The sequence below is a fragment of the Rhinolophus sinicus genome, chromosome 8, assembly GCF_057876585.1.
Source record: "Rhinolophus sinicus isolate RSI-liver-muscle chromosome 8, RSI-T2T, whole genome shotgun sequence".
NCBI lineage: Eukaryota > Metazoa > Chordata > Mammalia > Chiroptera > Rhinolophidae > Rhinolophus > Rhinolophus sinicus.
This window is the reverse complement of record NC_142508.1, coordinates 36,660,252-36,687,545: the sequence shown is the minus strand read 5'-3', so window position 1 is coordinate 36,687,545 and position 27,294 is coordinate 36,660,252. Positions and strand designations below refer to the sequence as shown.

General features: G+C 55.5%; 2 protein-coding genes and 1 long non-coding RNA gene across 4 annotated transcripts; 2 read left to right on the top strand and 1 right to left on the bottom strand.

Moving 5' to 3' along the window:
• The first annotated feature begins 468 nt into the window (after positions 1-468).
• On the top strand, positions 469-16,688 carry IGLON5 (IgLON family member 5). Of its 2 annotated transcripts, none has more exons than XM_088800032.1 (8): positions 469-614; positions 8,517-8,595; positions 9,203-9,435; positions 10,799-10,918; positions 12,253-12,387; positions 12,529-12,649; positions 13,224-13,394; positions 14,717-16,688. In XM_088800032.1, the coding sequence occupies exons 1-8, from the start codon at positions 536-538 to the stop codon at positions 14,844-14,846; spliced, it is 1,068 nt and encodes a 355-aa protein (XP_088656158.1). In that variant the 5' UTR covers positions 469-535; the 3' UTR covers positions 14,847-16,688. The 2 variants fall into 2 exon arrangements, with proteins under 2 accessions (XP_088656158.1, XP_074171676.1); XM_074315575.2 differs by having other exon boundaries at positions 470-614; positions 13,224-13,378.
• Positions 16,689-17,554: 866 nt separating this feature from the next.
• Positions 17,555-25,269, bottom strand: VSIG10L (V-set and immunoglobulin domain containing 10 like). The gene is made up of 10 exons (XM_074315447.2): positions 25,119-25,269; positions 24,207-25,037; positions 23,480-23,773; positions 23,038-23,322; positions 22,363-22,617; positions 21,614-21,892; positions 21,100-21,396; positions 19,300-19,413; positions 18,960-19,114; positions 17,555-18,469 (listed from the first exon to the last, which is right to left on the bottom strand). Exons 1-10 carry the CDS (start codon positions 25,156-25,158, stop codon positions 18,398-18,400), a joined length of 2,622 nt encoding a protein of 873 aa, XP_074171548.1. The 5' UTR covers positions 25,159-25,269; the 3' UTR covers positions 17,555-18,397.
• On the top strand, positions 22,612-26,645 carry LOC141567609 (uncharacterized). The gene is made up of 2 exons (XR_016021986.1): positions 22,612-22,901; positions 25,400-26,645. It is a non-coding gene; the product is annotated as an uncharacterized LOC141567609 (long non-coding RNA).
• The last annotated feature ends 649 nt before the right edge of the window (positions 26,646-27,294 follow it).

Here is a 27,294-nt window from a genome sequence, read left to right as displayed (position 1 = left end):
AAGGAGAAACTGAACTGTGTCCCACAGGAAGAGGGGCTGGGGGCCAGGATTCGTGGGTCTGAGGGAGGAGGGGATGGGGGCCTGGACTCCTGGGTCTAAAGGAGGAGGGGTTCAGGGACAAGTCTCCTGGATCTGAGGGAGGATGACATTGGGACCCGAAGCAGGAGGGAGGTGGGCTCTAGAAAGGTCCCAGACCCGGGATTCCGGGGATCGAGGCAGCAGGGGGTAGGGGCCGGGCCGCAGTAACAAAGGCCTCTCCCGCCCACAAGCAACCCCTCTCGGCCCCGCCTCCCCGGCCCCCCGCCTATTCTGATTGGTCTGTCTTCCTGCCCGTCTGCGCCGCCCCCCTCCCCGGGTCTGCAGCAGCTCCGGCCGCCTCGTCGCGCCCCCCCAGCCCCCTCCCCCCGCCCCCGCCGCCCCCCGGGCCGGTGCAGCCGCAGGCGGGGTCCCCCTCCCCCTCCCCCTCTCCCCCCAGGCCTCGCGCGCCCCGGACCGGCCCCCCCTTCCCCTCCCCCTTCGCGCCGCCGCTGCCGCGATGCCCCCCCCTGCGCCCGGGGCCCGGCTCCGGCTCCTCGCCGCCGCCGCCCTGGCCGGCCTGGCCGTCATCAGCCGAGGTACCGCAGCGCGGAGGGCGGGGAGGGGGGGGTTCGGCCGGGACGCCGGGGTCCCGGGCGGGGACTGGGGGTGGGGGCTGCATCCCCGAGCGGGGAAGGGGAGTCCCCCGGACGCGGAGGTCTGGACTGGGTCGGGGGCTGCATCCCGGGACTGGGAAGGGGGTCCTCGGACTACTGGATTGGTGCCCGAGGGATGGTCCATGTCCTAGGGCCCGAGCTTGGGCCTCGGGGCGGAGGTCTGCTCCTCCGGGCCGGCCAGAGGGTCACGGACACCTGCCTCGGGCCTGGGGTCGGGACTGTGCTGCTCCGGATCAGGGAGGGGGATACGACGCTGAAGTAAGGGTCCCCGAACAGGATCTCTGAACTGAGTTGGGGGGTTGCGGGGGGGAGGGGGGGATGCCCCATCGGGGTCTTCCTCTCTGTGTGGAGAGCGTCCCTGAGGGGGTCCTGGCCTGAGGGCTAGGGCAGGCGTTTGTGGGCAAAGGTGGGGGTATGGTGTCTTCCCAGGGTCAGTAGGAGGAGGCTGGCAGGGGTATCCACAGACCTCCATCCCAGGGCCAGAAAAAGAGGGGGGGGCTGTTCTCCTAGCTGGGAAGAGGATGAAATTCTCCAGCTGGGTCATCTAGGTTGGGAGAAAGTGTTGGTATTTGGGGGGTTGCAGTTATGTGGGGTAATGGAGATACAGGAAGTTTGGGTGCTGGGCTGGGGACTCAGATGTGGGGAGCTCTGGCTGGAATACCTGCCTTCTTCGGGCTGGACAGAGGAAGGGACAGATTGAGAAGGGTGGGAAGGGAAGGGTTAACGCAGGGTCAAAGTGTTCATCTCAGTCCTCCAGTGGAGGTGGGGGCTAGACTGTGGAGCTGGGAAGGGAGAATGGAAAGTGGGAGACTGGGGTGAACGGGGCAGTCTCTGGATAGAGGATGTGTAGCCCTGTAGCGGGGCTGCAGCTGGGATGGTCCAGGAGATGCCCCTGAGGACGGGAGGGGAGAGCAATTAGGCAGGAGGCTAGCAACAGGGTTAATTCAGTGTTTCTGGAGGATTCTCCCAGGCCCTGCCTCGAAACAGGGGTCACAGAGTCAGGGACACACCGTCAGGAACAACCTAGAGCCCCCAGCAGTCTCAGTGAGGCAGCTCTCTGCCTCCCGCCCACACACACCCGGGCTTGCACAGCCTCATAAGCATGGACACCGAGTCCAACCAGGAGCAGCACCTGCAGCCGCCCACGGTCACACGTCACGGCCGAACACGAAAGTCAGTCCAGGCAGGACACAGGCCTGGGCCACAGCAGGTCTGAGCGTCAGTCCCTGCCTGGTGCAGACAGTCTGAGTGCTCCTTCACGTGTGACCTGTCTGACTCACTGTCTGACTTTCCAAGTGCCTGATTGTGTCTTTCTCTGTCTCATTCACTTGTCTCTTTGGGTCTCTCTAGGAGTCACTATTTCCGGAGGCTCCCTGACTCTGGGTGACAGTCCATGTGTCTCTGTCCCTGGGTCTCTGTCTCTCCATCCCTGCTGGTCTCAGCACAATTCCACATCTGTCCCTCCCTGCCTTTAGAACTGCTTCCCGTTGTCACAGCATGTGTGCCTCTCTGTCCCTTCCTGGCTCCCCCACACGAGCCTTGGTCCTCATTCACTTCTGGAATTCACGTCACTGACACCTCTCATTTTTCTTTTGTCCTTTCCTTGTCTCTGGCCTTCCGCCTTCTCCCTCTCCTCCCCTCACTCCCTCCCCTCTCCCTTCACTTCCCCCTACCCTATCTCTCTCCCTTTACTCTCAAGATAACTCCCATTTCCCACTTTTCAGGACCCCCGAAATCACTGGTGTCCACACATCTTGGGCTGGGAGCTTAACGGAGCCAGGAGGTGACCAAGTGCTTTCCCACCTCTGGGCCTTAGCGTCCCCATCTGAGAACTGAAGGCCAGAGGGGTTGGGGCGGGTGAACTGAGACAACCAGGTGGTGGAAAGGCAGCCCCCCCCTGCCCATTCACCCACTGACAGTTGGGGCTCCTTGAGAAAAAGCCCATGGAAGATACACAACATTGCGTCTTCTGTTTTTCATTTGTTTTTCAAATTGTGTGAGGAATGTGTGCCAGTTAGCAGTCCACTGCTGTATGTATAAGAGCAAATCCCACAGCATCCCCACTATCCCGAGAGACCCGGGTCAACAACCCAAGCACATCCTCTCACAGCTTTCTCTCACTTAGACAAAGTCGGACATGCAGAGTTCTGCATCTGTAAGGGATTGGTTTATTTGTTGGTGTTTTTCCCAAGAGAGAAACAAAATAAACCCATTTCTCTGCAATTGACTTTTTTTCTACCTCTCTGGTATCCATAGATATTGTTCTATCTTTATTTTTTTCTATATTCTTTATGACAACACACACTCACAAGTAGCTGCAGCAAGCACGGGGCAGGACCAGTGTCCCCCGGTTCAGACTATGGTCTCTGCCTTATCCATTAATTTAGCACATATCTATTGAGCCCACAGTCTTTCTTCTAGGTGCTGGGGATCTACACGTACACAGCAGTGAGTAAGCCAGACAAAGTCAGTGCCCTCACGGAGCTTAGATCCTAGTGGGACAGAGAGAGATCAAAAAACTAAGACAAAACCTAGAAACAATTCTGCAAGTAAATAGGTAATCTCAGAGGGTGACAGGTAATGTTAAGAAAATCAGAATGATTTGGGGGAGGAACTGGCCATGTGAGCTCAGGTGGTCAAAAGAGCCATCTCTGAACAGCTGCGAGTAGAGTTCAGACTGAAAGAAGGGGAAAAGTCAGCCTTCAAAAGACCCAAGGGAACAGCAGAGGCAAAGCCCTGAGGTGGGAACCAGCAGAAAATTCCAGGACTGTTGCTTAGTGTCTGGACTCCAGGCATCAGTGATGCAAAGGTCACTGGATTTCCAAGGTCAGCAGTGAGGAAGAGGGGTCTGGAGGCTCCTCAGTGGCAGTGAGGCCAGGCCCCACCCCTTCTCACTGCTCTCCCCGGCCAGAGCCACCCCACCCCCCCCACCCAACAGGTCTCTACACCCCCTTGGTCCAGCCACGCTTCTGCCACTGGCTCACACACACTCCTAAGCCTTGGGTTCCCCATCTGTGGGTTCCAGGACTGTGGAATCCAAGCATCCCTTCATTGATGGTTACCAGCTTTGGAGGGTCCCAGCTTCCTCTAAGTTCCTTCCAGGAGAGCAGAAGGTTCTTGTCTCCAACTCAAGGTCACCCAGTTGTTAGAAAGCCCCTTCTGTCTCAAGAGGAAGGAACTCACCCACCTATGGCCCTCCTCCCTTGATTTATCAAATAGGCATGAGGGCCACTAGTCTGGACTGACAGAGACTGCGGTGGTCTCTCCAGTCGCCACTGGATCCCCAAACAGGCTGGCACCTGCCAATCATCCCCCCGTGCAGCTGTTAGCAGGCATCTGACTAGCAAGTACTGTGTTAAACTCATTATTTGAATGACCTCTTTTCATGCTCTCCCCACAGCGTGATCCCCAATGAGGGAGGCATGGTGATCATCCCCATTTACAGGTGGAGAAGCTGAGTCCCTGGGGGATGAAGTAACTTGGGCAACACAGAGGAAGAGCTGGGATTTGAACCTGGGCAGCCCAGCTCCCCAGTCTGTTCTTTTAGGGGCCTGCTTATGCTGACTTGGTGGTGTCAGAGCAGAAGCTAACAGGGCATCTATCTGTATATGAGTCACCGACTCGAGTGGGTGCTGGGCACAGAGCAACTTACAACCCAGATTCGCCCTGCTCTTCCTGTGCCCCACTCCTGGGAGACTGACTCCAAACCAGGGATAGCAATAGATGTTCTTTTAAAAAGAAAGTGTGCTTTGGAACAGCTAGCATTTATTAGGCTCTTTCTGCATGCCAAGCATTGAGCTAAACATTTTGCTAGCATGTTCTTGGGGAATCCCTCACAAAAACCCTCAGTGGGAAGAACTATTACTTTTCTCCCTTTTACAGGCGGGGAAACTGAAGTTCAGACTGGCTAGCAGGTCACCCAGCCAGGAAGTGGTGGGGCAGACATTCAATCTCCCAGCCCAGTCTGCTCAGGACTTCTTTATCCAGTGTCTAGTGACCACCCATTCCCTCTACAAACACTTCCCTGCTCTGAGCTAAACACAGCCAAGATTCAGGCCCTTGGAGAACTGGCCAGGTGGCAGAGGCACCCCTGGACACTGTCCCAGCTGAGTCAGAAAGTACCCATGAGAGAGAATGGAGACTCTGCCTTGAACATTCAGGGTGGTCCTTCTGGAGGAGGGGGCATTTGACTTTGGGTCTTAAAGAGTGAGTAGGAGTTCAAGAGTTGGAGAAGCATGTTGTAGGCACATCCATTTACATTCAGTCATTCAACAAATATTTTCCAAGACCTTTGGGAGCCAGGCCCTCTGCTGGGAGATGCTGGGGACACAGACCTGAGTCAGACACAGGCCCTGCCCTCAAGAAGCTTCTAGTCTGATGGGGGAGACCTACAGTCACGATAGTGTGACCTGAGCTCTAATGGAGGTAGTCCAGGCATTGTGGGGACACAGATGGGCCTGAAGGACGCAGGGAGGACTTCCCAAAATTGAGCCAGAGTTTTCCAAGCAGAAGTCCCTCAATGTGGACCTCATGTGCACTAACTTGTTTATACATTAAACATCTCTTGAGGCCTCCTATGAGGCAGGCCCTGAGCCTAGCTGAGCTGGAGCCCTGGAGGTGGGTCAGACCCAGGCCCTGCCCTGAGGGGCTCCCTTCTGGTGAGGGAAGCAGACCCGGACACAATCCAGGGTGATCAGGGCACAGACAGGGAGGGGCCAGGCTCAGGGACAGAGCAGGTGGTGGAGTGACTAACCTGACCCCCACCCCCCATTTACTGAAGCTCAGAGAGGGGAAGGAACTTCCCCAAGGTCACTCAGCATGAGGGGCCTCCTGATCCTGGAGTCTGGGAACTATGCAAGACAGACAGACAGACCCATGACATCAGGTGTATAGACATACAGATCAGGAATCAGAGACCCACTTGAAACATTCCTTCATCACACATCTCCTGGGACTGCTCTCACCCAGGCTCCAGGGTGTGCTGGGGACACAGAAATGGTCCACTCCGGGCCTTATCATGGGGGAGCAGGTTTGGGAAGCAGACCATCCTGATCCAAGGAGCAGGGTGGAAGCTTAGTGGGCTCAAATGGGCCGTCTCTCCCAGGGGAGGCCCCACTATACTAGGTCCCTAGGGAAGGAGAAGTGTCTTGATGGGAAATGGAGGGAGAGTGGAATGGGGAGAAAAGCGGGAGATGGAAAGCTGGGCCCCATACACACTAGGGGAGAAGAGGCAGGAGAGTGACTCCAGGTCCCCAGACACCAAGTGCCAGGAAGGGCAGGGCCTCTGTGAGTGTTGGAAAGACCCCTCTGACAAGCAGTGCCACTGTCTGTCGGTACATTTGGTTAGGGTCCTGCCTGCCAGTGTGGGATGCACTCCTCACCCCAGAACCCTGGTTTGTGGACCCAGCCCCTGTGGTGTCTCCTGACTGGAGTCAGGGGCTCAGCCCAGGAGCCCTGGGTTTCTTGAAGCTTGAGTGGCACCTTGGACAGCTCCATCCTTAACCCCAGCCCGGGGTCCTCCTCCTTTAACCTGGGACAATGGCTGTCATGGGGGGCAGGCGGCGATTTTGCCCCCTAGGGGGCATCTGGCAGTGGTTGTCACCACTGTGGGGTGGGAGGAGCTACGGGCATTTAGTGGGCCAAGACCCCTTTAGTGGGATACTGCCGTATGTCCTACGCTGCACAGGATGGCCCCTCGATGAAGAATCATCCAGCCCCAAGCATCAGTGGTGCCAACGTGGAGAAGCCCTGGCCTAGGATGTGTGTGACCAGGAGTATGACAAATCCTGTGGCGCGTGTGTGTGTGTGTGTGTGTGTGTGTGTGTGTGTGTGTGGCCATGTGTGATCTGATTATAGGTGACAGTGTGACTGCATGCACCCGATTCTTGGCCCAGAGCAGCCCCTTTGTATTTCAGAGGCTGTGACAAAGCAGCTGTGTCATTACACAGGCTGTAGCTCCGTGTACGACTTTCCAGAGTGGGGGTGGGGATGAGCATGGCCCTCGGGCTGAAGTGTCAGTGTGGCCAATTAGGTCAGCGGGTGTGTGTGCACGCCCATGTATGTGAGACAGCTCCCTGGGCAGGGCTGTGACCAGGTATAGACTTTGCACCTGTGTGTGGGGGGGGCGAGGGGGTTGTTGGTGTCAGTGTAACTGGGTTGTATGTGGTGGGGTGACTCAGTGTGCAATGGCTGCTTAGCCTCTGTTGTCACATCCTTTTGTGCCTGAACGTGACAACAGAGATGCTCCTGGGAGAGAGCTGTCTTCTGCTGGGTGTGTGTCTGGGCTGTGTGTCACCATGAGTGTTTATGGGCCTCTCCCTCTGAGAAGGACCGATTGCCATTCGTGTGACTGGGTGTGGGACTGTTTCCTGGCCTGGCACTGACTCTGTGTGTCTTTCCTGGACCCTGGTGGCCGAGTGGGTGTCGGTATGTGTGTCCATCCCCTGGCCATCTGCTGTTACCAGGACTGTGTGTGACTGTGTACCCTGTACAACAGTGGAGGGCGAGCCCCTTCCCTCTTTCCTGGGGTCTTCAAAGCCCAGGAGCGACTGGGTGAGCCCAGGTTGAGGGACAGCCCACCATACTGGCTCTGCCCCAGCCCTATCCTGAGGGCCTGCTGATGGAGAGGGCCCCAGGGAGTCACTGGGGCTGTACGGGCAATTAATTCATCAGATTAATTAGCGCCTCATCCTGGGGCAGGGCAGGGCCCTCCCTCCCCAGGCGTCCAAGGTCATCCAGCCTCTCCCCAGCCTGGTGCCATCTCCATGTGATGCCTCCACTTGCCCAGCCCCCACTTCCTGGCTCCAGTCCAGCCTGCTGACCACAATCCACAGAGAGACGAATGGGAAGGGTGGGGGCTCTGCCCGGCAATGGGGTCTGCAAGCTGTACTGGAGTGAGTGGGCAGGCATGGGCCTGCACCCACAAGAGCGTGCCCAAGTGAGCATGCGCACACAGGTGTGTCTGTGTAGACGTATGAGTCTGCAAAGGTTTGTGTGTGGCGGTGCCCCATGTCTAAGGGTGTATTTGTGCATCCTTGACAGATGTGTGTCTGGTATATATACGTATGTGTGTGTGTGCGTGCTTGCATCTGTGTCTGTATGTGTGCACGTACGTGGGTGTTGAGTGCCTGCATGCAGCCAGCTCTATGTGTGTCTTTCCACGTATTCCTGAATTAACGTGTGCACATGTGTGTATCTGCATGTTGGTGGCAAATGTACGTGTATCTGTGTGTATATGTGTATCTCTGTATTCATGCATCTGAATATGTGTACCCATGACCATCCATGTGTATGCATGTATGTGTGCGTTTGGGGGTGTGTGTCTGCATATATATGTATGAATATGTTCTTAAATCCATGTGTGTCTGCACACTGTATGTATGTGTCTGTGTGCACACATATATGTGCATATGTATGTCTGTACACATACATCTGTGTACATGTATCTATGTGTGCATCTATGTGGATGTCTGTACACAATATCTGTGAATGTGAATACGTGTGAACGTACGTATGTGAGTGTTGGTGTACATGTCTTGCACGTGTACATGTGTGTTTGTGTGCTGTGATGAGGTGCTGTCTCAGTGTCTCTGGAGGTATATAGGTTTGTGTGTCCCAGTCCATCTGAGTCTGTGTGGGCCTCTGGGAAGGTATGTGTTGTGTGTCTGCTATGTGTGTCTCTGGAAGCATCGATGAACACGTGTGCAGGTGGGTGTGGGAATGTGCATGTGTGTGTGCATGAGCACAGTCTCTGCCGTGCCGAGGGCCCAGTCCCAGCCCAGGCCCTGCCACTCTGAGCCGGCCCTTCCCCCATTCTGTCCGCAGGGTTGCTGTCCCAGAGCCTGGAGTTCAGCTCTCCTGCTGACAACTACACGGTGTGCGAAGGCGACAACGCCACCCTCAGGTACAGGTCTCAGAAGACCTCCCAAAGACTGGGGTCCTGCCCCCTCACCTTCCGTAAGGAAAAACAATCCTGACCTGAGGCATAGCCCAGCACCTTCCCGTCGGGAGAGAAGCCGTTAGGGGCATGGACTCTGGGCCTCAGTGTCCCCATCTGTCAAATGGGCAGAGGACTGGTAACCACTGTGTGGGTTGTTGTGAGGATCAAGGGTCTATACACACACCACACAGCATTCTGTAACTGCTTAATAAAGGAGAGTCAGGATGATTTCCCTGGAGGTCTGCCTCTGTCCACTCGGGGTTTCTGTCCCCTCTCTGGTTCTCTGCCTTCCTCTCTCTGGGTCTCTGTCCCTCATCTTTCTGTATCTCTGTTCCCCTCTCCCAGAGTGTCTTCCCTCCTCTTTTTGGGTCTCTGCACTTGGGCTCACAACTTTCCCTCTGTGAGGCTCAGTTTACCCACCTTAAAGTGGGCACAGCCACCTCTGCCTCACAGGACTGCAGCTGGACGTAGAGGTGCAGTGAGCCTTCCTCTCCCCCTCACAAGCCCCCACAATGGGGGAACCAGGCTGGGGTGGGGGAGAGAACCTTCCACTCCTGGTCCTCCCCGGCAGCTGCTTCATCGACGAGCATGTGACCCGAGTGGCCTGGCTGAACCGCTCCAACATCCTGTACGCGGGCAATGACCGCTGGACCAGTGACCCACGGGTGCGTCTGCTCATCAACACGCCCGAGGAGTTCTCCATCCTCATCACCCAGGTGGGGCTGGGTGATGAAGGCCTCTACACCTGCTCCTTCCAGACCCGCCACCAGCCGTACACCACTCAGGTCTACCTCATTGTGCATGGTGAGCCTGCCTCCATCGAGGCCACTGGGGCAACAGCAAGGGAGGGCGAGCGGGAGAGGACCCTTGTGTTCCCCGATTCCAGGATACACCCACGTGGAAGGCAGACACAGGATTTCAGCCAAGGAGAGGGAGGGACAGTGACACAGAGAGTGACGCTTCAGCATGACAGCTTCTAGGGCAGGAGAACTACAGGGTGAGGGGAAGGTATACTCATAGGAAGACCACATTCATTCACTCAATCCCGCTTATTGAGCACCTACTATGTGCAGGCATTGCTCCAGGCACTGGGGATAGAGAAAGAGCCCGTCAGCAGTGCCCGCCCCTTTAGAGGTGACTTTCCAAGGACAGGCAGCTTCCCAGACACAATGTCTGAGCTGAGACCTTCAGCTAGGCACAGAGCTGGTGCCAGAGAAGGAACGGTATATGCAGGGGTAGGGAGAGAAAATGAATGAGGTATGCAGAGGTGAGTCCCATGTGGCAGGATGCGCCAGAATTCAGAGAGGAGAGATGGGGCTGGAGAGATCCCTGGAGGGGGCAGGAGGCAGAGAGAGCAATGAGGCTGCCTCAAACAGCATCAGAAGTAGGCTGGAGGGAGGAAACAATCAGAGATGGGAACCCAGACACAGGGACAGCCCAGCAGGGCCATGACAAGCCCCACTAGGGCACCAGACCATCTGGGTTCCAACCTCAGCACCACCACCCACCAGTGGAAGGACGCTGAGCAAGCAGGGAGGTCTCGGACTCCTCACATGCATCAAATCCAAGACATCATTAATTGGCAAGGGGACCTTTATTTTATGCTCTGCTAGAAAAGAAAAAACCCTGCCAATTGAACTCTGGCATCCTGATTAGAGAAATGATCAAATGAGGTAAAAAAAAAACACAAAAAACCAAACCAAACCAAAAACACCCACATGTGTTAGAATTGATGAATATAGCCACATCCACCCCAGAGAGTGGTAGTGAGGGTTTACTGAGTTAATTTTTATAAAACACTGAGAACAGGGTCTACCACACAGTAAGCACAATATGAGTATTTGTTAAGTAAGTTAATTTTAAATAATAAATAAATAAATAAAAATAGAGATGAGGAGGGAGAAATTCAGAACAGAAGATAGAGAAACCAAGTTAGGATGAAGGCAGAGAGAGAGACAGACTGAGAAAGAGTGAAGAGGACAGAAGATGAGCAGTTAGACAAGGAGCCAGATGCAGAGGCATGGGAGAAACACAGAAATCTTGCAGAAAGTTGGAGGGAATGTCAGCTGGACTCCTGGGTCTGAGGGAGGAGGGGCTGGGGCCAGGACTCCCGGGTCCTAGGAGCCCATACCCAGCCTCTAGCTGACCTCTCGCCCCACCCCCACAGTCCCTGCCCGCATCGTGAACATCTCCTCACCTGTGACAGTGAATGAGGGGGGCAATGTAAACCTGCTTTGCCTGGCTGTGGGGCGGCCAGAGCCCACGGTCACCTGGCGGCAGCTCCGAGGTGAGGATCCCACCCCTGGCCCAAAGCCCCTTCCCCCACCCCACAATTTGGGCCCCTCATTTACCTATTTCCCTAGCTAGATTCTCCAGTCCCCCTTTCCTCCATTCCTGATCCCCTGAACGCTTGTGATGACTTGATTCCCCCTACCACCCCAATCCTGTTATTTCCCCAGCAGCCTTAGAGCCTTCACCATCTGCCGTCTAGGCCTGGGCCATTTCCTCCAAATCACCTGCTAGACCCCAGCTTGCACCCCTCCCCAGTCCGCCGCATCCCTACCCCCAATATCCCTAATGTCTTCCCCACCAGCCATAGGATTCTCCTGGACTCAGATCCCTGTCACTAGGTGGCCTGAGCTAGGTCACAGCCAGTGGTCCCCACCCATGATTGTATTTGCTGGTCGCATCACTACATCTCTGCTGCATGCTCCAGCCCAGTGGTTCTCAAAGCGGGGTCTCCCTGACCAGCAGCATCAGCATCACCTGGGGACTTGCCAGAAATGCACGTTCCTGGGCTCACCCCGGACCTGATGAATAGAAACCACCACCCCTCAAAACTGTTGTAACAAGCCTTCAGGTGATTCTGATGGTTGAGCTGAGAATCACGGCTCTAGGCTACCCCCAAACATAGTATCAGGGTGCCTGAACGTGATTTCCCAGATCCCGACAACCCCGCTGCCCCTTTTACCTGGATCTCCACTGCCATTTCCCAGATCCCTAGATCCTCATTCATTTGGTCTTTGGAGACCAATGGTCACTGAATCCCCTGAGATCCCAAACTAGGTCTCAGACCCTGGGCCCTCCCCCACTGGGTCATCTGAGCCCCACATCCCTGGTCTTGAGATCTTGGCTCCCCAAATGCCCTAAGTCCCAAAGGGTCTTCTGAGCCTGATGATCTGTCCAAGACCCCAGATATCTGAATTGCTGATCCCAATCACCAGATCCAGATTCTCTGAACCCCAAAAGCTAGACCTCAGTACTCTGGACACTCCCCATTGGGTCTGCATTTCCTGGATCTTTCTGAGCCCCGAGATTCTGGGAGCCTCCTCACTGGGTCCTCTGAGCCCCAGGTTTGGAGTCATGTGCTCCCAGATCCTTGGACCCCTGGTACCCGCAAACTCTAGACCCTCCCCATTCCCAGATCCTCACTCCCTGCCCCGCCCCTGGCAGGAAATCCCAGCCCCCTGCACTTCCACATCCCCTCCTGTCTCCCACTGACCCTGGCACTCCAAGCCCTGGGGTGCCCACCCCGCTGATGTATGTCCGTGTTGTACCCGTGTTGTCCCGTGTTAAGTGTTTGTGTCCGGCCCCGCCCCCTCCCCTTCCCAAACCCCACAGATGGCTTCACCTCAGAGGGCGAGATCCTTGAGATTTCCGACATCCAGCGGGGCCAGGCTGGGGAATATGAGTGCGTGACTCACAACGGGGTCAACTCGGCGCCCGACAGCCGTCGTGTGCTGGTCACAGTCAACTGTGAGCTCCCCTGGCACTGGGTCCCTGGGGAGGAAGGATCTGAGGGAAGAGAGGGCTGGGAAGGAGGGAGGATGGGCTGGGGGCAGCAGCCCTTATGCCCCACCTGGCTGGGAGAATTCTCTGACTCTCGCCCCTCGCCAGATCCTCCGACCATCACTGACGTGACCAGCGCCCGCACAGCCCTGGGCCGGGCCGCCCTCCTGCGCTGTGAAGCTATGGCGGTGCCCCCCGCGGACTTCCAGTGGTACAAGGATGACAGACTGTGAGGACAGCACGGGGTGGGCTGTGGGAGGAGGGCATTCCTTGCTACCTTGGACTGCGGTGGGGTGGGGGGGGTGCACGCGGAAAGTAGCTGAGTCCTAGGTCCCAAGAACTGGGGGGTGGTCCAGCTTCTAGTTGAGGGGTACACTGGGCCCCAGCAAGATTATGGGGACTTTCTGGAAACTTGGGTCCCACGATAATGAATGCTGGAGCCCGGTCTCCTCCAGTCTCCTCAGGCTATTCAGGAAGAAGGTCGGGGATCAATGCTGAGGACCTGGCAGGAAGCTTTAGGAGACCATTGGGGCTGGGATCCAACAGGGCCTGGGAGCCCCTAGAGATTGGGGGCACAAACCTGGGGAGTCCAGCGTCCCTGAGGGGCAGGGGTGCCTGGAGAGGGGCATCGGTGGTTGCGGCCTGGGATTCATGAGTTGCTAGACTCCGAGGCCAGGGGTCTCTGGAGTCTCCCTGGAATCGGGAGCCTGAGAGTCGGGGGGTTGGGCTCTGCGCCCTGAGGGAATCCCGACCTGGTCCCTGACCCGGGTCCCCAAAAAAGTCAAGAATGCATTTTTGGACAGGCTGAGCAGCGGCACGGCGGAGGGCCTGAAGGTGCAGACCGAGCGCACACGTTCTATGCTTCTCTTCGCCAACGTGAGCACCCGGCATTATGGCAACTACACGTGTCGCGCCGCCAACCGGCTCGGAGCGTCCAGCGCCTCCATGCGGCTCCTGCGTGCGTCTGAGCGCCGGTCGGCGGAGGGGCGGGGCCTGGGCAGATGGGCGGGACCTAGGCGGGTGGGCGGGGTCGTGGTTTGGTGAGCCGGGCTTGGACGGTGGAGACGCCCCAAGACTCACCCGCAATTTAGGAAAGACGGTCGCTGAGGCTCAAGCAATTTGAGTAAGCAACCAATCGCTTCAATGAATATTGATTTGCTGAGCGCCCACTAAGGGCCAGGCGTTGGGCACTGGGGACACGGCGGTACACAAGAGACAAGGTCTAGGGACTCGCAGAGCTTTCTGTCTAATAGGAGTAGAAAAGCAATAAACAAGTAGACAAATAAAAAAAAGCAAACACATACACATAAATAAGTGAAAAATAATTTTGGATATCAATAAGAGCTATGGAGAAAATAAATAATAGGATTGGGAATGGTAGCATTAGATAAGTTCATCAGAGAAAGCTTCCTGGAGGGGGTAACATTTGAACACCTGAATGGTAAGCAGTTAGCACAGCCCAGATCTTCTGGAAGAGCTTTGCAGGCAGAGGGAACAGCAAATGCAAAGGCACAGCAGGAAGCCAGCTTGACCTGAACAGAGGGGTCAGGAGGAAGGGAAAGCCAGAGTCTCATGGGCCATGGTAAGAATTTTGGATTCTATTCTAATGCAAGGCGAGGACACTGGAGGCCACATGGGAGTGACATGTGGTTGAGGCTTCTCAAGAGAATCACTTTGACTGTTATGTGAGGGATGGGCTGTGGGGGACGCAAAATGTAGGCAGAGAGACCAGAGAGGAGGCTACTGCAGTCATTCAGGAGAAGAGTGGTGCGGGGCTGGCACAAAGTCTCTGTATCCGGGAGATGTTTGGGAGGTGGAGGGAAGAGGAGAGTGGAGGAAAGCGATTCCATAGTTGGCTTGAGCAGCTGGGTAATTGGGGATGTAGTAACGAAGTATTGAAATGGAGAAATAGTGGGGGGTGGGGCAGGGCAGGAGCCAGTCTGGGGAACAAAAGTCAAGAATGCATTTTTGGATATGCTGACTATAAGATGCTTTGTGGCAATGCTGCATTGACAGAAATTGTATGACAGAAAGACAGACATTGACAGCCCCAGGCAGACGCCTGGAAAAGAGGTGGAGACCTGAGCAAATCAGAAGAGACAAATGCTCAGCAAGATGCTGAGACTCGAAACACTCAGAGAAGTAGGCACACGGAGTGAAAGGCTCAGAACTGCCCCCGGAGAGGTAGCCTCAAACGAGACCTTCAGGGACCAACGTAGAGACAGGCACCTGAGAGACATATACATGGGGTCTCCTCCTCTCAGGCCTCCTCCTGTGACCCTCTCTCTTTCTTCAGGCCCAGGGTCCCTGGAGAACTCAGCGCCGAGGCCCCCAGGGCCCCTAACCCTTCTCTCTGCCCTCGGCTGGCTGTGGTGGAGGATGTAGGAAGAACCCAGTGCAGCTCGCCTCCCCCTGTGGGGGCCTGAGGCTGAAATCAAGAGAAAAAGGGGGAGCAAGCGGCATGGGTCTCGAAGGGGTGGAAGAGCTCTCAGACACCGAGGAAGAAGAGAGGAGGAGAAAGAAGAGGAGGGAAAAAGATCTTTAGAGAACCCATCACTGTGAGGGATAACGCAAAATTATGCATCTTTCTACAGCCATTCTCGCCACCGTTCACATTTCCGATTGTGACCCACCCCCCCACCCATCCTTGCCACCCCACACCCCTCTCTTAGCTCAGGCTGTCAACTGGATCGCATGTGTATAGTGAGTGTGTGTGCGCGTGAGCCTGTACGTGTGTGTATGTGTGTGTGGGGTGGTTGGGTGGGGTAGGGAAGGAAGCTTGGTAATCTTCCTTCCTCTACACCCCCATGTCCACTGCCCCCAACTCTGCTGCCTCTCCCCTCGGGCTGGAGGTAGGTAGTGGGGCTTTGTGGTAGAAGATGTGAGGGGAAGTTTTCCAAGCTCCCTGCTTTCCCAATATATGCACGCACACTGCCCCCTCCCTTCCCTGCTGAGAAGGTGTCTCCTGGGCTGGTTGGGAGTGGGGAGGGGTGCCGCACTCTCCTGCAAGCTGTCATTCAGCCTTTGTGAGCAGGTGGGAAATCTATCTGGGCTCTGGGCCCCCCTGCTGTCAGCCACCAACTGTCTGTAGCCAGAGGCCCCATCACTGGCTCAGCGGCCTGAGACCTTCCCACTTTCCCTGTCCCCTCTTCCCCAACCCTGGACTTTCTGGCCCCCTCCTGGGCCAATCGGTGCTTCCATCCCACTGTCAGGCTGGTGCCTGTGGTCACCTGTCTGTCTCAGTGCTTTGCCCTATCCCACCTCCACTCCCTTCAGCCACCTGTGGCACCAACCAGCTGCCCTCAGCGCCCCTGCAGCCAGCTCACACCTGTGGGCTTGCTGGTCTACTACTCCCTGGCCTCTCACCAACTGTACCTCCCAAAGACTGACCTGACCGCCCTCACACACACTCAGATAGACACACACACAAACACACACACCAGCGACTGACCAGCAATAGCCCCCTGGCTCCAGCTGTCCTATAGCCAGTGACCAGCTGTCATTCCCCCAAGGGTGGGCAACTGTTGTCAGGAGGGGACACGGAGAGCCTCAGCTCTGATTGTAGGAATACCCCACCCTGGCACACATCACGCAAAGTGGGGGGGAGGCCTCACACAGACATCCCGAGCCCAGACCAAGATGCCAAGTCATCAGCTCCAACTCCCTGGAGACCCTCTATAAATACCCACCCCAAACCACACCACCCAGAGCTTGGGAGGCAGGGGGAAGAGGGCAGAACAGAGGCGGAGGGCAAGGGGCAGTGACTGTACCTCAGACAGGGGCGTGGGCCCCATCCCACATTGTCTTCCATTCCCAGGGTCCAGGGGACAGGGTGGGGAGGGGGAGGGATACAAGGGAGGGGGTGGGGGACCCTGGGGGCCGTGTGTTCCAATCCATGGGGAGTGTTGAGACCACCACACCAATAAACGCCTTTTTCCAAAGTCTCTGCCTGCAGGTGTCAATGTCATTAAGGATTTGGGTGCATGGAGGGCAAAGAGTCATTGGTGGTACCTCCCCAGCATCATTTCTACCGTCTCCTGAGGTTGCTTTTCTCCATCACATGGAGAGATCTTGCTTATGTGGGGACACCAGTGGTAGGAAAGACAGAACGTGTAGCCTGAGAATGATAGAAACAATATGGAACGGAGAGTGAAAGTTCTGAAGAAACTAAGGCCTTGATGACATCATTTGAACGGCTGGATCAGAACTTAACCTGATGCCCATTTTCACTTACACAAGCAATAAAGTCCTTTGTATGTTTCAGCCAACTTGTGTGAGGTTTTATGTCTCTGGTGATCAATAAGGAAATGAAAACTCTAACCGATATAGAAGAGATATAGAGGGTCCAGGTAGCCAGGACCCCAGCCCTCAACTTTTCAAAATGATCCAGGAGCTCTATTATCCAAAGGCCTCTTTCATCCCGATCTTTAACCAGAATGCTTCACACCCTTTCCTTCCCTGAGACAGATTTTGGTTTTCTATGCTTTAGCAATTTGTTCCCGTCAGACCCACATCCCATGATACAGGCGGAGATGTTTGGTTTCCCTGCCTTCCTTGCAGTGATATATTCCAGCCAGTTTTTGGTCAATGAGACCTAAAGGAAGTTTTCTGATAGGCTTCCAGGAAAGTTTTCCCCACGCATGAGGTTGGTCAAGGTGAGGGTGTAAGAAAACCCTCCTCCCCTCTTTTTGTCTTCAGATACAGTTGTGTGAAGATGTGATGCCTGGAGCTGCAGTAGCCATCTTGCTAAATGAGACAATGTGCCAACTCACTGAGGATGGCAGAGCAGAAGGATGCAAAGAGCCCAGGTCCTTGATGGGGTCACTAAGTTGCTGAGCCAACCTTGAAACCACCCACTTCCATATTTCTTGCCACCATTTATATTGTTGCTTGCAGCCAAAAGAATCTTCATTGATGCACCCCCTAAATTTCCATCTAGAAACCCAGCTGAGAAAGGAAGACACGTTGAGGAGAGCAGCAACAAACCCCGCCCTTCACAGGCACCAAAACATATGACCAGTTAACCAATATTCATTGATTGCCTGCTGTGTGCTAGGCTCTGTGTTAAGTTCTGGGGATAACATCATGGTCTCTGTCTTCATGAAGCTCTCAGTTTAGAAAGGGAATCAGAGGCTAAACAAGTAATGATGTATTTATGGATGAGAAGCAAAAGGTTCAAGGTCCCCAGGACCTAATCCATGACAGAGGCAGGGATTAGAGAAGGTCTCCAAAAGGATTTTATGTAGGGACCCTTCCAGTTTGCCCCTCACTCACTAACCATTACCTTTACACTCACAACGGTTACCTTTACACTTGAGAAACGAACAACACAAGGAAAAGAGTTGTGCTCCCGGCAGAGTGAACTCTAGGAGCAAAGGCCTAAGGCAAAAATAAAGTGCGGCAGAGAGAAAGCCTGTGCTCCTGGAGTGGCAGCAGGGAAAGTACTGGAAGGAGAGGTCAGAGAGGCCAATGGAGGCCAAACTACTAGGCTTTGAAGGTCATGATGAGTTTGGACAATATCAGAATGGTAATGGGCAGCCATAGATGGGTTTAAAGAGAAGAAAGATGTGATCTGATCTGTTTTAAGATAAAGATTCTGGAAACTGGGTGGGTATGGCCTGGAGGACGCAAAAGTGGATATAGGAAGACCTTTTCAGAGATGAGGCAGGGCCGCCCTCCTACTCGGAGCAGCACAGCAAGCACCGCTTTGCCGCAGCACAGCCCGCATGTCTTGGCTGCTTGGTGGTCCGCAAACCACACTGTTAGGTAAGCAGGGGTCTCTCCCAGCCCATGAGTCCCATCTCCTTAGTTGCACAAATACGGGTAGAGTCTTCTGAGGTGAGAGAGGGAGACAGGAAGTCCCACATTCGGGGTCCAACCTTCAGTCATAGCACGACAGAAAGGCCACGCCTGCTGCTGCGGAGAAACAGGAAGTCCCATCCAAAAAGTCCTGCACAGAGCAGGCCATTAGTCTTGGTCACACCTGTGTGGCTGCTCGAACAGTTTTCGGACCACCACCTGGAGAGATGACTGGACTGGGGCTGGTGGCCTGGAAGACAGAGAAAGGATGGGGGACCAACCCCAGGGATTACCCTGGATGTGACGTGACTCATCCTTTTCTAGTGCTAGCTCTCGTAATTCAGAAATTAGCTGGGTTCCTTCCATTTGCAAGGTATAAAAAAATGTCTAGCTACCCTCGGGAAAGATAAGACATGAAACAACCCAACTTTGTGGGGAAGAAGAAATTCCATCCCACTTTGGAGAGAAAATGGAAGTTTTGACCATTTGTGTGGGCAAAAAGGTCCCACCTTACTCTCCTTTGGGAAAAGACTGTAATGTCAGTCTTCTTTTAAAATCCATGAATGTTGAATGGGAAGCCCTGTCCAACATTTACATATTTAAAAAAGTATAAAATTTTACCAGCTCTGTAAACCAACATGTAAAGCTGGAAGAAGAGAATTCAGACCATCATAGGTCCCTGACTAAACAACAAAAAATTCCACCCTGTCGCCAGGGGTCACTGGGGCACCCGCACTTACTTGGTGAGCCCTGATTATGCCAGCGTCCTCCATTGGGGCTTTGAGGGGCAGAGGCTGTGGGGTCTGCGCTGGGACAATGCTCTGCATCTTCTTTTCTGGTGGGCGGGGCACAGACTTAAAGGTAGGGAGATACTTCTTTTTCTTGGGAGTTTCTCCTGGGAAAGAGAGAAAAAAGAAACAAACACGTGATTGGCTGCTCCAACATGGGTGGACCCTTAATATAATTGGCTGACATGGAGGTAAGAAGGCCGGACGGATGACCTGTAACTGCGCTAAATAACTCCGCCAGGTCTCCAATAGGATTTTATGTAGGGACCCTTCCAGTTGGCCCCTCACTCACCCTGAAAACGGCGCAGGCAGCAGATACACAGGAGAATAAGCGCTGCCAGGAGTGCCAAGCCTAGTAGGGAGCCCAGGACGATGCCAGCGATGGCCCCGGGGCCCAGGGTGGGGCCTGGAAGAGACAAAGAGAAGGATAAGGGAAGCAGAAGCCAAGCAGGGCTGGACCTGTCTCCTACGCCTCCTGCCCCAATCCTCTCAGAACCCAGGAATTTGTGACTCAGCACTCTCAATTCATTTAACGTTTACTGAGTGACTGTGGTGTCCCTGGCATTCTACCAGGTGATGAAGATTCACTGGTGACAAACCAAGACATCTACTTTTGTGGGGATTAATTTTAGGAGGGAAATCAGAAACGAATGTGTAAATAAATAACATAATTACAGATTGCACTAAGAAGAAAAATAAATGTGTTATAATAGAAATAATGGAAGAGGAGGTGACATTTAGAAAGAGTGGTGAAGAAAGGTCCTGAGGAAGTAAGATTTAAGCAGAGACCTGGAGAATAAGGAGCCAGGCATGTTAAACAAGGGGAAGGGTATTCCAAGCAGAGGGAACAGAAAATGCAAAGGCTCAGAAGTAGCGAAGAGTTTACCCTGTGCAGTGAAGGCCAGTGAGGGTAGAAGATGTGGAATGAGGGAAGAAGAGGTAGAGGATGACAGTGGAGGGGTTAGCAGGGCCAGAGCCTAGGGGATCTTGTAGGAATTCATGAAAGACTTTTAAGGAGAGCAGCAGCAATATGATTCGATTTGTATGACTTTGTGTGGTGAAGAATGGGTTGTAGGAGGGCATGAGGGGACATAGAGACCAGGTAAATGGCTGTTGCAATCCAGGCAAGAGAGGATGGTGGTGTCTGACCAGGATGGTGAGGTGGAAATGGAAAGGAATAGATGGATTAGGACAGCATTTTGCAAGGAAAATTAACAGGACCTGCTGGTATTTGGGATGTTGGAGGCGACCTGAGCACGTGGGTGTTGCCATTGACCAGGATCAGAAAGACGAAGTTGTTGGGGGGTGGGGGACGGGAGGAGGGGACACAGTTTGGGGCAAAAACATCAAGACGTCTTTTTGGACATGTGGAGTTCAAGATGCCAGTTGGACATTCAAAGTAGAGATGTCAAGTAGGGAGGTGACTTTTCAAATGTGGAGTTCAGGAGAAAAGTCTGGGTTCTGGATCAGACATTTGAGAGTCATCTGAGTAATGATGATATTCAAGGCAATGAGAGTGGACAGAGTCCCACTGGGGAGAAATACAGGTAGAGAAGAGGTCTGAGCACTGAGCACTGAGAGATCCAATACTTAGAAGTTTGGGTTTATTATCCGTTGAATTGTCTCCCCCCCAAAAGATATACTGATATCCTAGCCACCAGTACCCATGAATGTGACCAATCAACTCAAGGTAAGATTATTAGGGTGCTGCACCCTAATCCAATATGACTAGTGTCCTTACAAGAAGAAGACAGAGACACCACAGGGAGGAGGAGGCTGGGGAGCTGGAGGCAGAAATGAGACTGATATGGCTGCCAGCCAAGGAACACCAAGGATTGACAGCCACCATCACAAACTGGAAGAGGTAAGCAAGGATTCTACCCAGAGTCTCAGAAGGAGCATGGCCCCAGTGACACCTTCATTTTGGACTTCTGGCCTTCAGAGCTATGAGAGAATACATTTCTGTTGTTCTGTCCCGTTCACAGTCCTTTGTCATGGCAGCCCCAGGAAATTAATACAGGGAGAGAGGGAGCATCCAATGAGACAGATTTAGGGAGAAGCCCAGGAGAAGGCTCTGAACAGCCCAACTCACCCGCATTGTAGACCCGGCTTTGTGATGGGGTCCCTGGCAGGCCACCCAGGGTGGGCAGGATACGCAAGGCCCATGTCCCGGGGTTCCGAGGAGGGAAGGGCACCACAGCTGACCGCTCCTGAGGCCCCAGCATGAGTAGGGAGACCCAGTCTTGGTAGGTATTGGCTCTGCCCGGGTCAGGTCCTTCTGTCCGTGCCTGGATCTCAAAACCGCTGATAAGGGCCCCACGCTCCACATCCCAAGTCAGCACTGCTGCATCCTGGGCTCTCTGCAGCCTCCATGAGGAGATGGAGGGTCCTGGGGAGATCAAGGTAAGGGTGGGATTTGTGGGTCCTAGAGGGGAGAGGGAACGGGGCTGCGGGCCTGGAGTCATGGGTCTCGGAGGAAGAGGGTCTGAAGAACCAGACTTCTGGGCTTGTGAGAGTAAAGGGCTGGGGGCCTGGACTCCTGGGTCTGATGGAGGAAGGGGCTAGAGGACCTGGACTTCTGGGTTCTGGGAAAGGACGGAACTCACCAATGAGGGTGATCTGGTTGCCACCAGCACCCAGCGCCCCACTGCACAACACAGAGTAATTTCCCAGGTCCCAATCCAGGCTGAAGTTGCTAATGAGGAGCCTGCGCCCATCTTGGCTGAGCCGCAGTCTCCCCCTGCCTCCTGAGGCCAGGGGCCGCCCTTCCCGTGCCCAGAATGCTCTTGATGGTGGCTGACAGCCAGAGGCCTCCAGTGCCACCTCTGCCTCCCCTGACCGTGTCTCCTCCACCACTGGATGCAGTAGCACTTCTTGAGGGGCCTCTGCGGGTGCAAGAAACCCAGTTAAGGAAGTCAAGACCTTGTCTGAGAGTCAAAGAACAAGTCCTGCCACTTTTGGTGAGTCAGTAGCAGTGAAACCTCAGCACCTCGGCCAAAAGAGGAAGGAATACCCATTCCCTCCCACCTTTGTTCACTCATCATCTGCTTTCCTTAACAAGGACTTATTGAGTACATACTAGAGGCCAGGTCCTAACCTGGGAAACTCGTTACTGTCTGCCATTTATTGCTCTGAACACGTGGGAAGGTGTCAGCCCTCTTCCTGGGGCCAGGAAAGAAATTTTGTCCCTGCCCCTGTTTGAGGTTTAGGGAAAACCTGGGTCTTTCTGTAGGGTTAAAGAGGAAGGAAATCCCTTTCCTTGGAGTTGGGAAGTCCTCCTTTCTCGTGTCCTAAAGGAGCTAAGAAATACCCCGTCCTCCTACGGAAATTGGAAAGAAGTCCCACACGCTCTCACCTGGGGTGACAGTGCAGGTGCGCGTGGTCACCAGGTGTCGAGCAAAGCAGGTGACAGGGACGCCGCTGAGACGGGGGTGCGCGGGGACAGCCGCCAGGAGCACAGAAGGTACCGGCCCCGCGCGGACGCCTTCAGGGAGACCCTGAAACTGCAGGGAGGCGGCAGGAACCCCGCCGGGCCACCAGCAGCGGAAGCGGAGGCTGCGTTCCTCGGGACCGCCTTCGACTGAGCACTGTGGGGACCCGGGGGGCAGATCTGTGGAGCCGGCAGAGAGACCACGAGGTTAACCTCACGGCCCTTTCCCCTCTAGCCCCGCCTCTCCGCGCGTTCATTCCACCCCTTTTCACTTAGCCCCGCCCCCTAGGGCTGAGCGCGCCCCTCCATACTGGCCTCGCCCCCTCTCCGGGTATCTCAGCCTCTCGCTGTTCCACTCCTTCTCTTGGGCATCCCTGCCACTTTCACGAGGAATCTCCGCCCTCCCTTGCGGGCCTGGCGCTTCAGCGATGGCCCCGCCCTTCCCTGCGGCCCCGCCCTCCCAGGTATGTATTCCAGCCCCTTACTGGTTCTGCCCCTTCTCCTGGGCAACCCCTCCCCTTTTACAGGGCGTCTGTCCTTCGTTGACCGCCCGGTCCTCTCCGGTACCTCGCCCCTCCATCCCGTCTCGGCTGCTCTCACCCGCGACGGTCAGGTTGAGCAGCGAGCGGCGGCGGCGACCTGTGCGCTGGTTCGCGGCGAGGCAGCCGTAAGCGCCGGCGTGGCCCGGCCTGACAGCGGGCAGCAGGAGGCGCGGGCCGGCGGGCACCGCGGCCTCGGCGGGGTCCGCCAGGCTCCACGCGATGTCGGCTGGCGGCCGCGAGGCGGCGGTGCAGCGCAGCGTCACGTTGCTGCCCGCGGTAACATAGAGGGCGGGGGTGGCGTCGCGGTCTGAGGAGATCTGGACGACCGGCGGATCCGGGCCGTCTGGGTAGAGGGAGGGGATCGGAACCGCGAGAGTTGGGGTCACCCGGGACTCATCCAGATACCCCGGAGACTAGACCTCCAGCCCCCTCCTCCCCGGGGACTCAGGAGCCTGGACTCCCAGGTCCCTGCCCCCAACCCGAAGCATCCTCCAACTCACAGAAGACGCTGACGTTAGCCGCGGCCTCGGTGTGGCCGAAGGGGCTGCGGACGTGGCAAGTGTATCGAGCGTGGTCGCTACGCACAAGGCGCGCGATGAGTAGCTGGTCGCCCTCCGCGTGTATCCGGGGCGGCTCCGCACCCTCCGGGTCTGCTGCCTCCAGTGCGCGTCCGTCCCGGCTCCAGCTCAGCTCCCCGCGACCCGGCCCCCACCCCAAGCAGCGCAACCGGAGCTCGGCAGCCCCTTCCTCTGTCTCCGGGGCCTCGGGCTGCACCGACAGCTGGGGCAGGGGCTCTGGGAGACGGGAAACGTGCTGAGGACCCAGCCTCCTGCTCCCTTGTTCCTTAGGTTCAAGACTCCAAGCCCCAGCCCCCACACCCCCTACACCTAGGACTTCCAGGTGCAGTCGCACCTCCTCTTAGCCCCAGGAGTCCTTCTCTTCTCACAGACCCGAGAGTCTGAGTCTCCAGCTTTCTCCTCTGGAGAACTCAAGAGTTGAGGCCCCCAGGAGTCTTGATTCCCCAGGTCCAGCTTCCCTCTGGTGCCCCTACCTTGGCCCCTAGCCCCTTTTCTCCTCCCTCTCTCCAACTCAGAAGTCCCCTCTCCCCTGCCCAGGAACCCCTTCCTCTGGGAAGGAAACACATCCTCACAGAACAGCAGTGACCTGCCCGAAGGCCTGGCAGAGCAGCCCCTACAGCCTGCATTCTGGACCTTTGAGCCCACTTACCATACACACCCACCGTGAACTCCCGAATCTGCCGAGAGACCCCAGCCCGGATGACCTCGGCAGTGTAGACCCCGGCATCCTCCAGCTGGGCAGAGGCGAGTTCCAGGCCCCCTCCAGCCTGGTCAAATCGTAGGCGGTCTCGGTGAGCCGGGTCCAGGCTAATCAGAGGAGCCCCTGGCCCCAGACCCCCAGCTGCCAGCACCTTGGAGCCCCGGCGCCAGACCACCAGAGGGGCAGGGGGCCCAGGGCTGGGTACTGGAACCAGGGGGAGCTGGATGGTGGTCCCCACCAGCACTGCAAGAGGCCCCCCCACCTGCTGGGGGAAGCTTGCCCCTGGGGTGGTCTCTGCAGGAACTTTGGATTCGAGGCTGTCGGCAGAGATTTTAAGACCCAGATCCTCGGTGAAGAACTTTGAACCTGGGTCCTCCACAGATACTTTAGTATCGGAGACTTGAGTAGAAATGTCTGGGGTCTCAACAGAGAAAGAAGGTTCTGGGTCTTTGGCAGGAACTTGAGAACCCAAGATATCAGGAAATACTTGGGAACCTGGGATCCCGGAGATGTTTTCCATGCCCAACTTTCCGTCTTCAGCAGAAATATTTGACCAGAAGGACCCAGGCGTATCATTCGAATTCAGGGCCTCAGGAAACCATTTGGAATGGGGGATCTCAGCAGTGGCTTTTGAACCCGGAGACTGATCCAGAAATTTCCAGCGGGGGGATTTGATGGAGGGAACATTCGAACCCCAGCCCTGGGAAGAGCTTTCTGAGTCAGAGATGGAATTGGTTCGCTGAACTCCAGAAGAGGCTCTGAGGGCCTCTACTCCGGAGGCTGCAGAGGAGAGGAGGGGAGGGTGTTGGGGGGCTGCTGAGAAGGGGGACTGGTGGAGAAGCAGCTGAGCAGGGGACTTACCGAAGAGCAGGAAGAGTGGCAGAGCCCATGAGGTGTCCATGGTGCTGGCCGCAACTGAGAAGACACTGAAGTGAGACTCAGGGCCGACACCTGTCCCTCCAGGGACGAGTCTGACAGGACTGGTAGCTTCCTGGGCGGGGAAGGGAGCCAGACCCAGTGGGAGGTGCCAGGATCTCCCACCCGATCTGGTGGCCCAGCAGCCCACCCCACCCCACTGGTCCTAATCAGCTGGTCCTATTTGAGGAGAGGCCCAGCCTGAACCCTGCCCTCCCCATCCCCAGGGGGAAGATGGTGAGAGCTGAGTTCCTGCTGGAAATGTGGGAGCAAAGCCAGGAAGACTTCCTGGAGGAGGGTGAGGTGACTTCAGAGAGTCCCATGTCTGGTGGCCTTAGCCTCAGCTAAGGCTTCCTCCTCCCCAGCCTCCTGGCCTTGGGTCCACTATGTCCTGCCTGCAACCTCAGATGCCCATGTCTGACCCTGCTACTCCTCTGCTCCAAACTCTCCCATGGCTCCCTGTTGCCCTCAGGACCAAGTCTCAAGTGGCTATCTCCCACCCAGTCATCTCTCCTGAGACCCATAGCTGCACCTCCGTGTCCCCAGAGTCTCCATGCCCTGCATCCCACGTAACTCAGCATCTTCCTTCTAACCCGACCTTCCTTCTAGGGTTCTCTATCTTGTATGGTTCCACCATCTATGCAGGATCTGGGAGCCTGCCTTCCTCCTCCCTTCCCATCACTGCTGTCAGTCTCTGAATCCCATCCCTCTTGACCCCTGCATCTCTCTGCCCCATCTTTTCTTCTCTGTTCCCACTGGCCAGGCCCCAGCACAGGCCTCATCCTCTCCCTTTGCCCCCTCACCTAGCCTTCTCTCTCCAGCCTTGTCTCCTCCAGTCCGAGGAGTCTTTCTATACCCAGAGCTGCCCTGCCCCTTCCCTGCTCACAGCCCTCCCGTGGCTCCCCAGCTCCCTCAGGAGACATCCAAGGAATTTCCAGACCCTGTGTGGCCTAGGCCCACATACTCTATCCACTTCCTTCCTGCTCCAGCACTTATTCTTTGAACACCGTGCCATTCTTAGGCCCCAACTCTCCACTCCCAGATTTGCAGGTGGTTTCCTCTGCCTGGAATGCTCTCTCCCCACCCCCTCCAACCTGGCTAAACCACAACTTGTCCTTCAGGTCTCTTAAGAACCAAAATTGTAATTACCACTTCTCATGTTCCAGGAACCGTGCAAAAGTGCTTCCCAGGCATTACAGGGCAGAACCCTTCTAAACGCCCTATGAGCTGGGTGTTTACAAACCAGGGGACTGTGGCTCGCAGAGGTTGAGGGATCTGCGGGAGGTTACACAGCCAGAGGGAGACGCTGGGCGTCAGCCCAGGATGATCAGGCTGCTCATTCCTTCTGAAAGCTTCTCCTACTACCCCATGCTGGCCTCCGTGCCCCTGCTTGGCTCCCAGTCCTTTGAGCTCCCCCAGGCACAGGTCTTGAAAGCTGATAATAGTAATGGTAATAATACATAGTGAGCATTTTCTGTGTGTCAGGTGTGGTTCTGAGGATGCCACATTAACCCTTCAAAACCCTATGGGGTAGATTTTGTAACTTAAAGACAGCTGCAAATGCGACCCTCCTCCCATTAAGGAGTAGGGTCTCTGTCCCCGCCCCTTACATCTAGGTAGGCTCTGTGACCGCTAAACCAAGAGAGTACAGTGGAAATGGTCCTGTGTTTGTGCATCTAGGCCTTGAGAGACTGGCATATTCCACTTCCTGTATCACGGAACACTCCCTCTTGGAACCCAGCTGCCATCTGTGAGGAAGCTCAAGCAGCCTCATGGAGAGGAATCATGGCCCCTGGTCAACAGCCAGATTGAGCCAACAGCCCCAGCCAGCTTACAGGCCACCTGACTGAGCCATCTTGGAAGTTGACCCTCTGGCCCCATTTGAGCCACCCCAAGTGATGGAGGAGAAGCAAGCTGATCCTGCAAAGCCCTGCCCAAATTTCAGATTTATGAGCAAAATAAATGACTATTGGTTTAAGCCACCAAGCAAGACAATCAGATCACAGGTATTGTTACTAACTTCACCTGATGGAAGAGGAAACCCAATCTCAGAGAGTAGGATCTCGCCAAGGATCCTCCTGGAGCCGGGGACTGACCAGGCTGGGATCTGAACCCAGGGTCT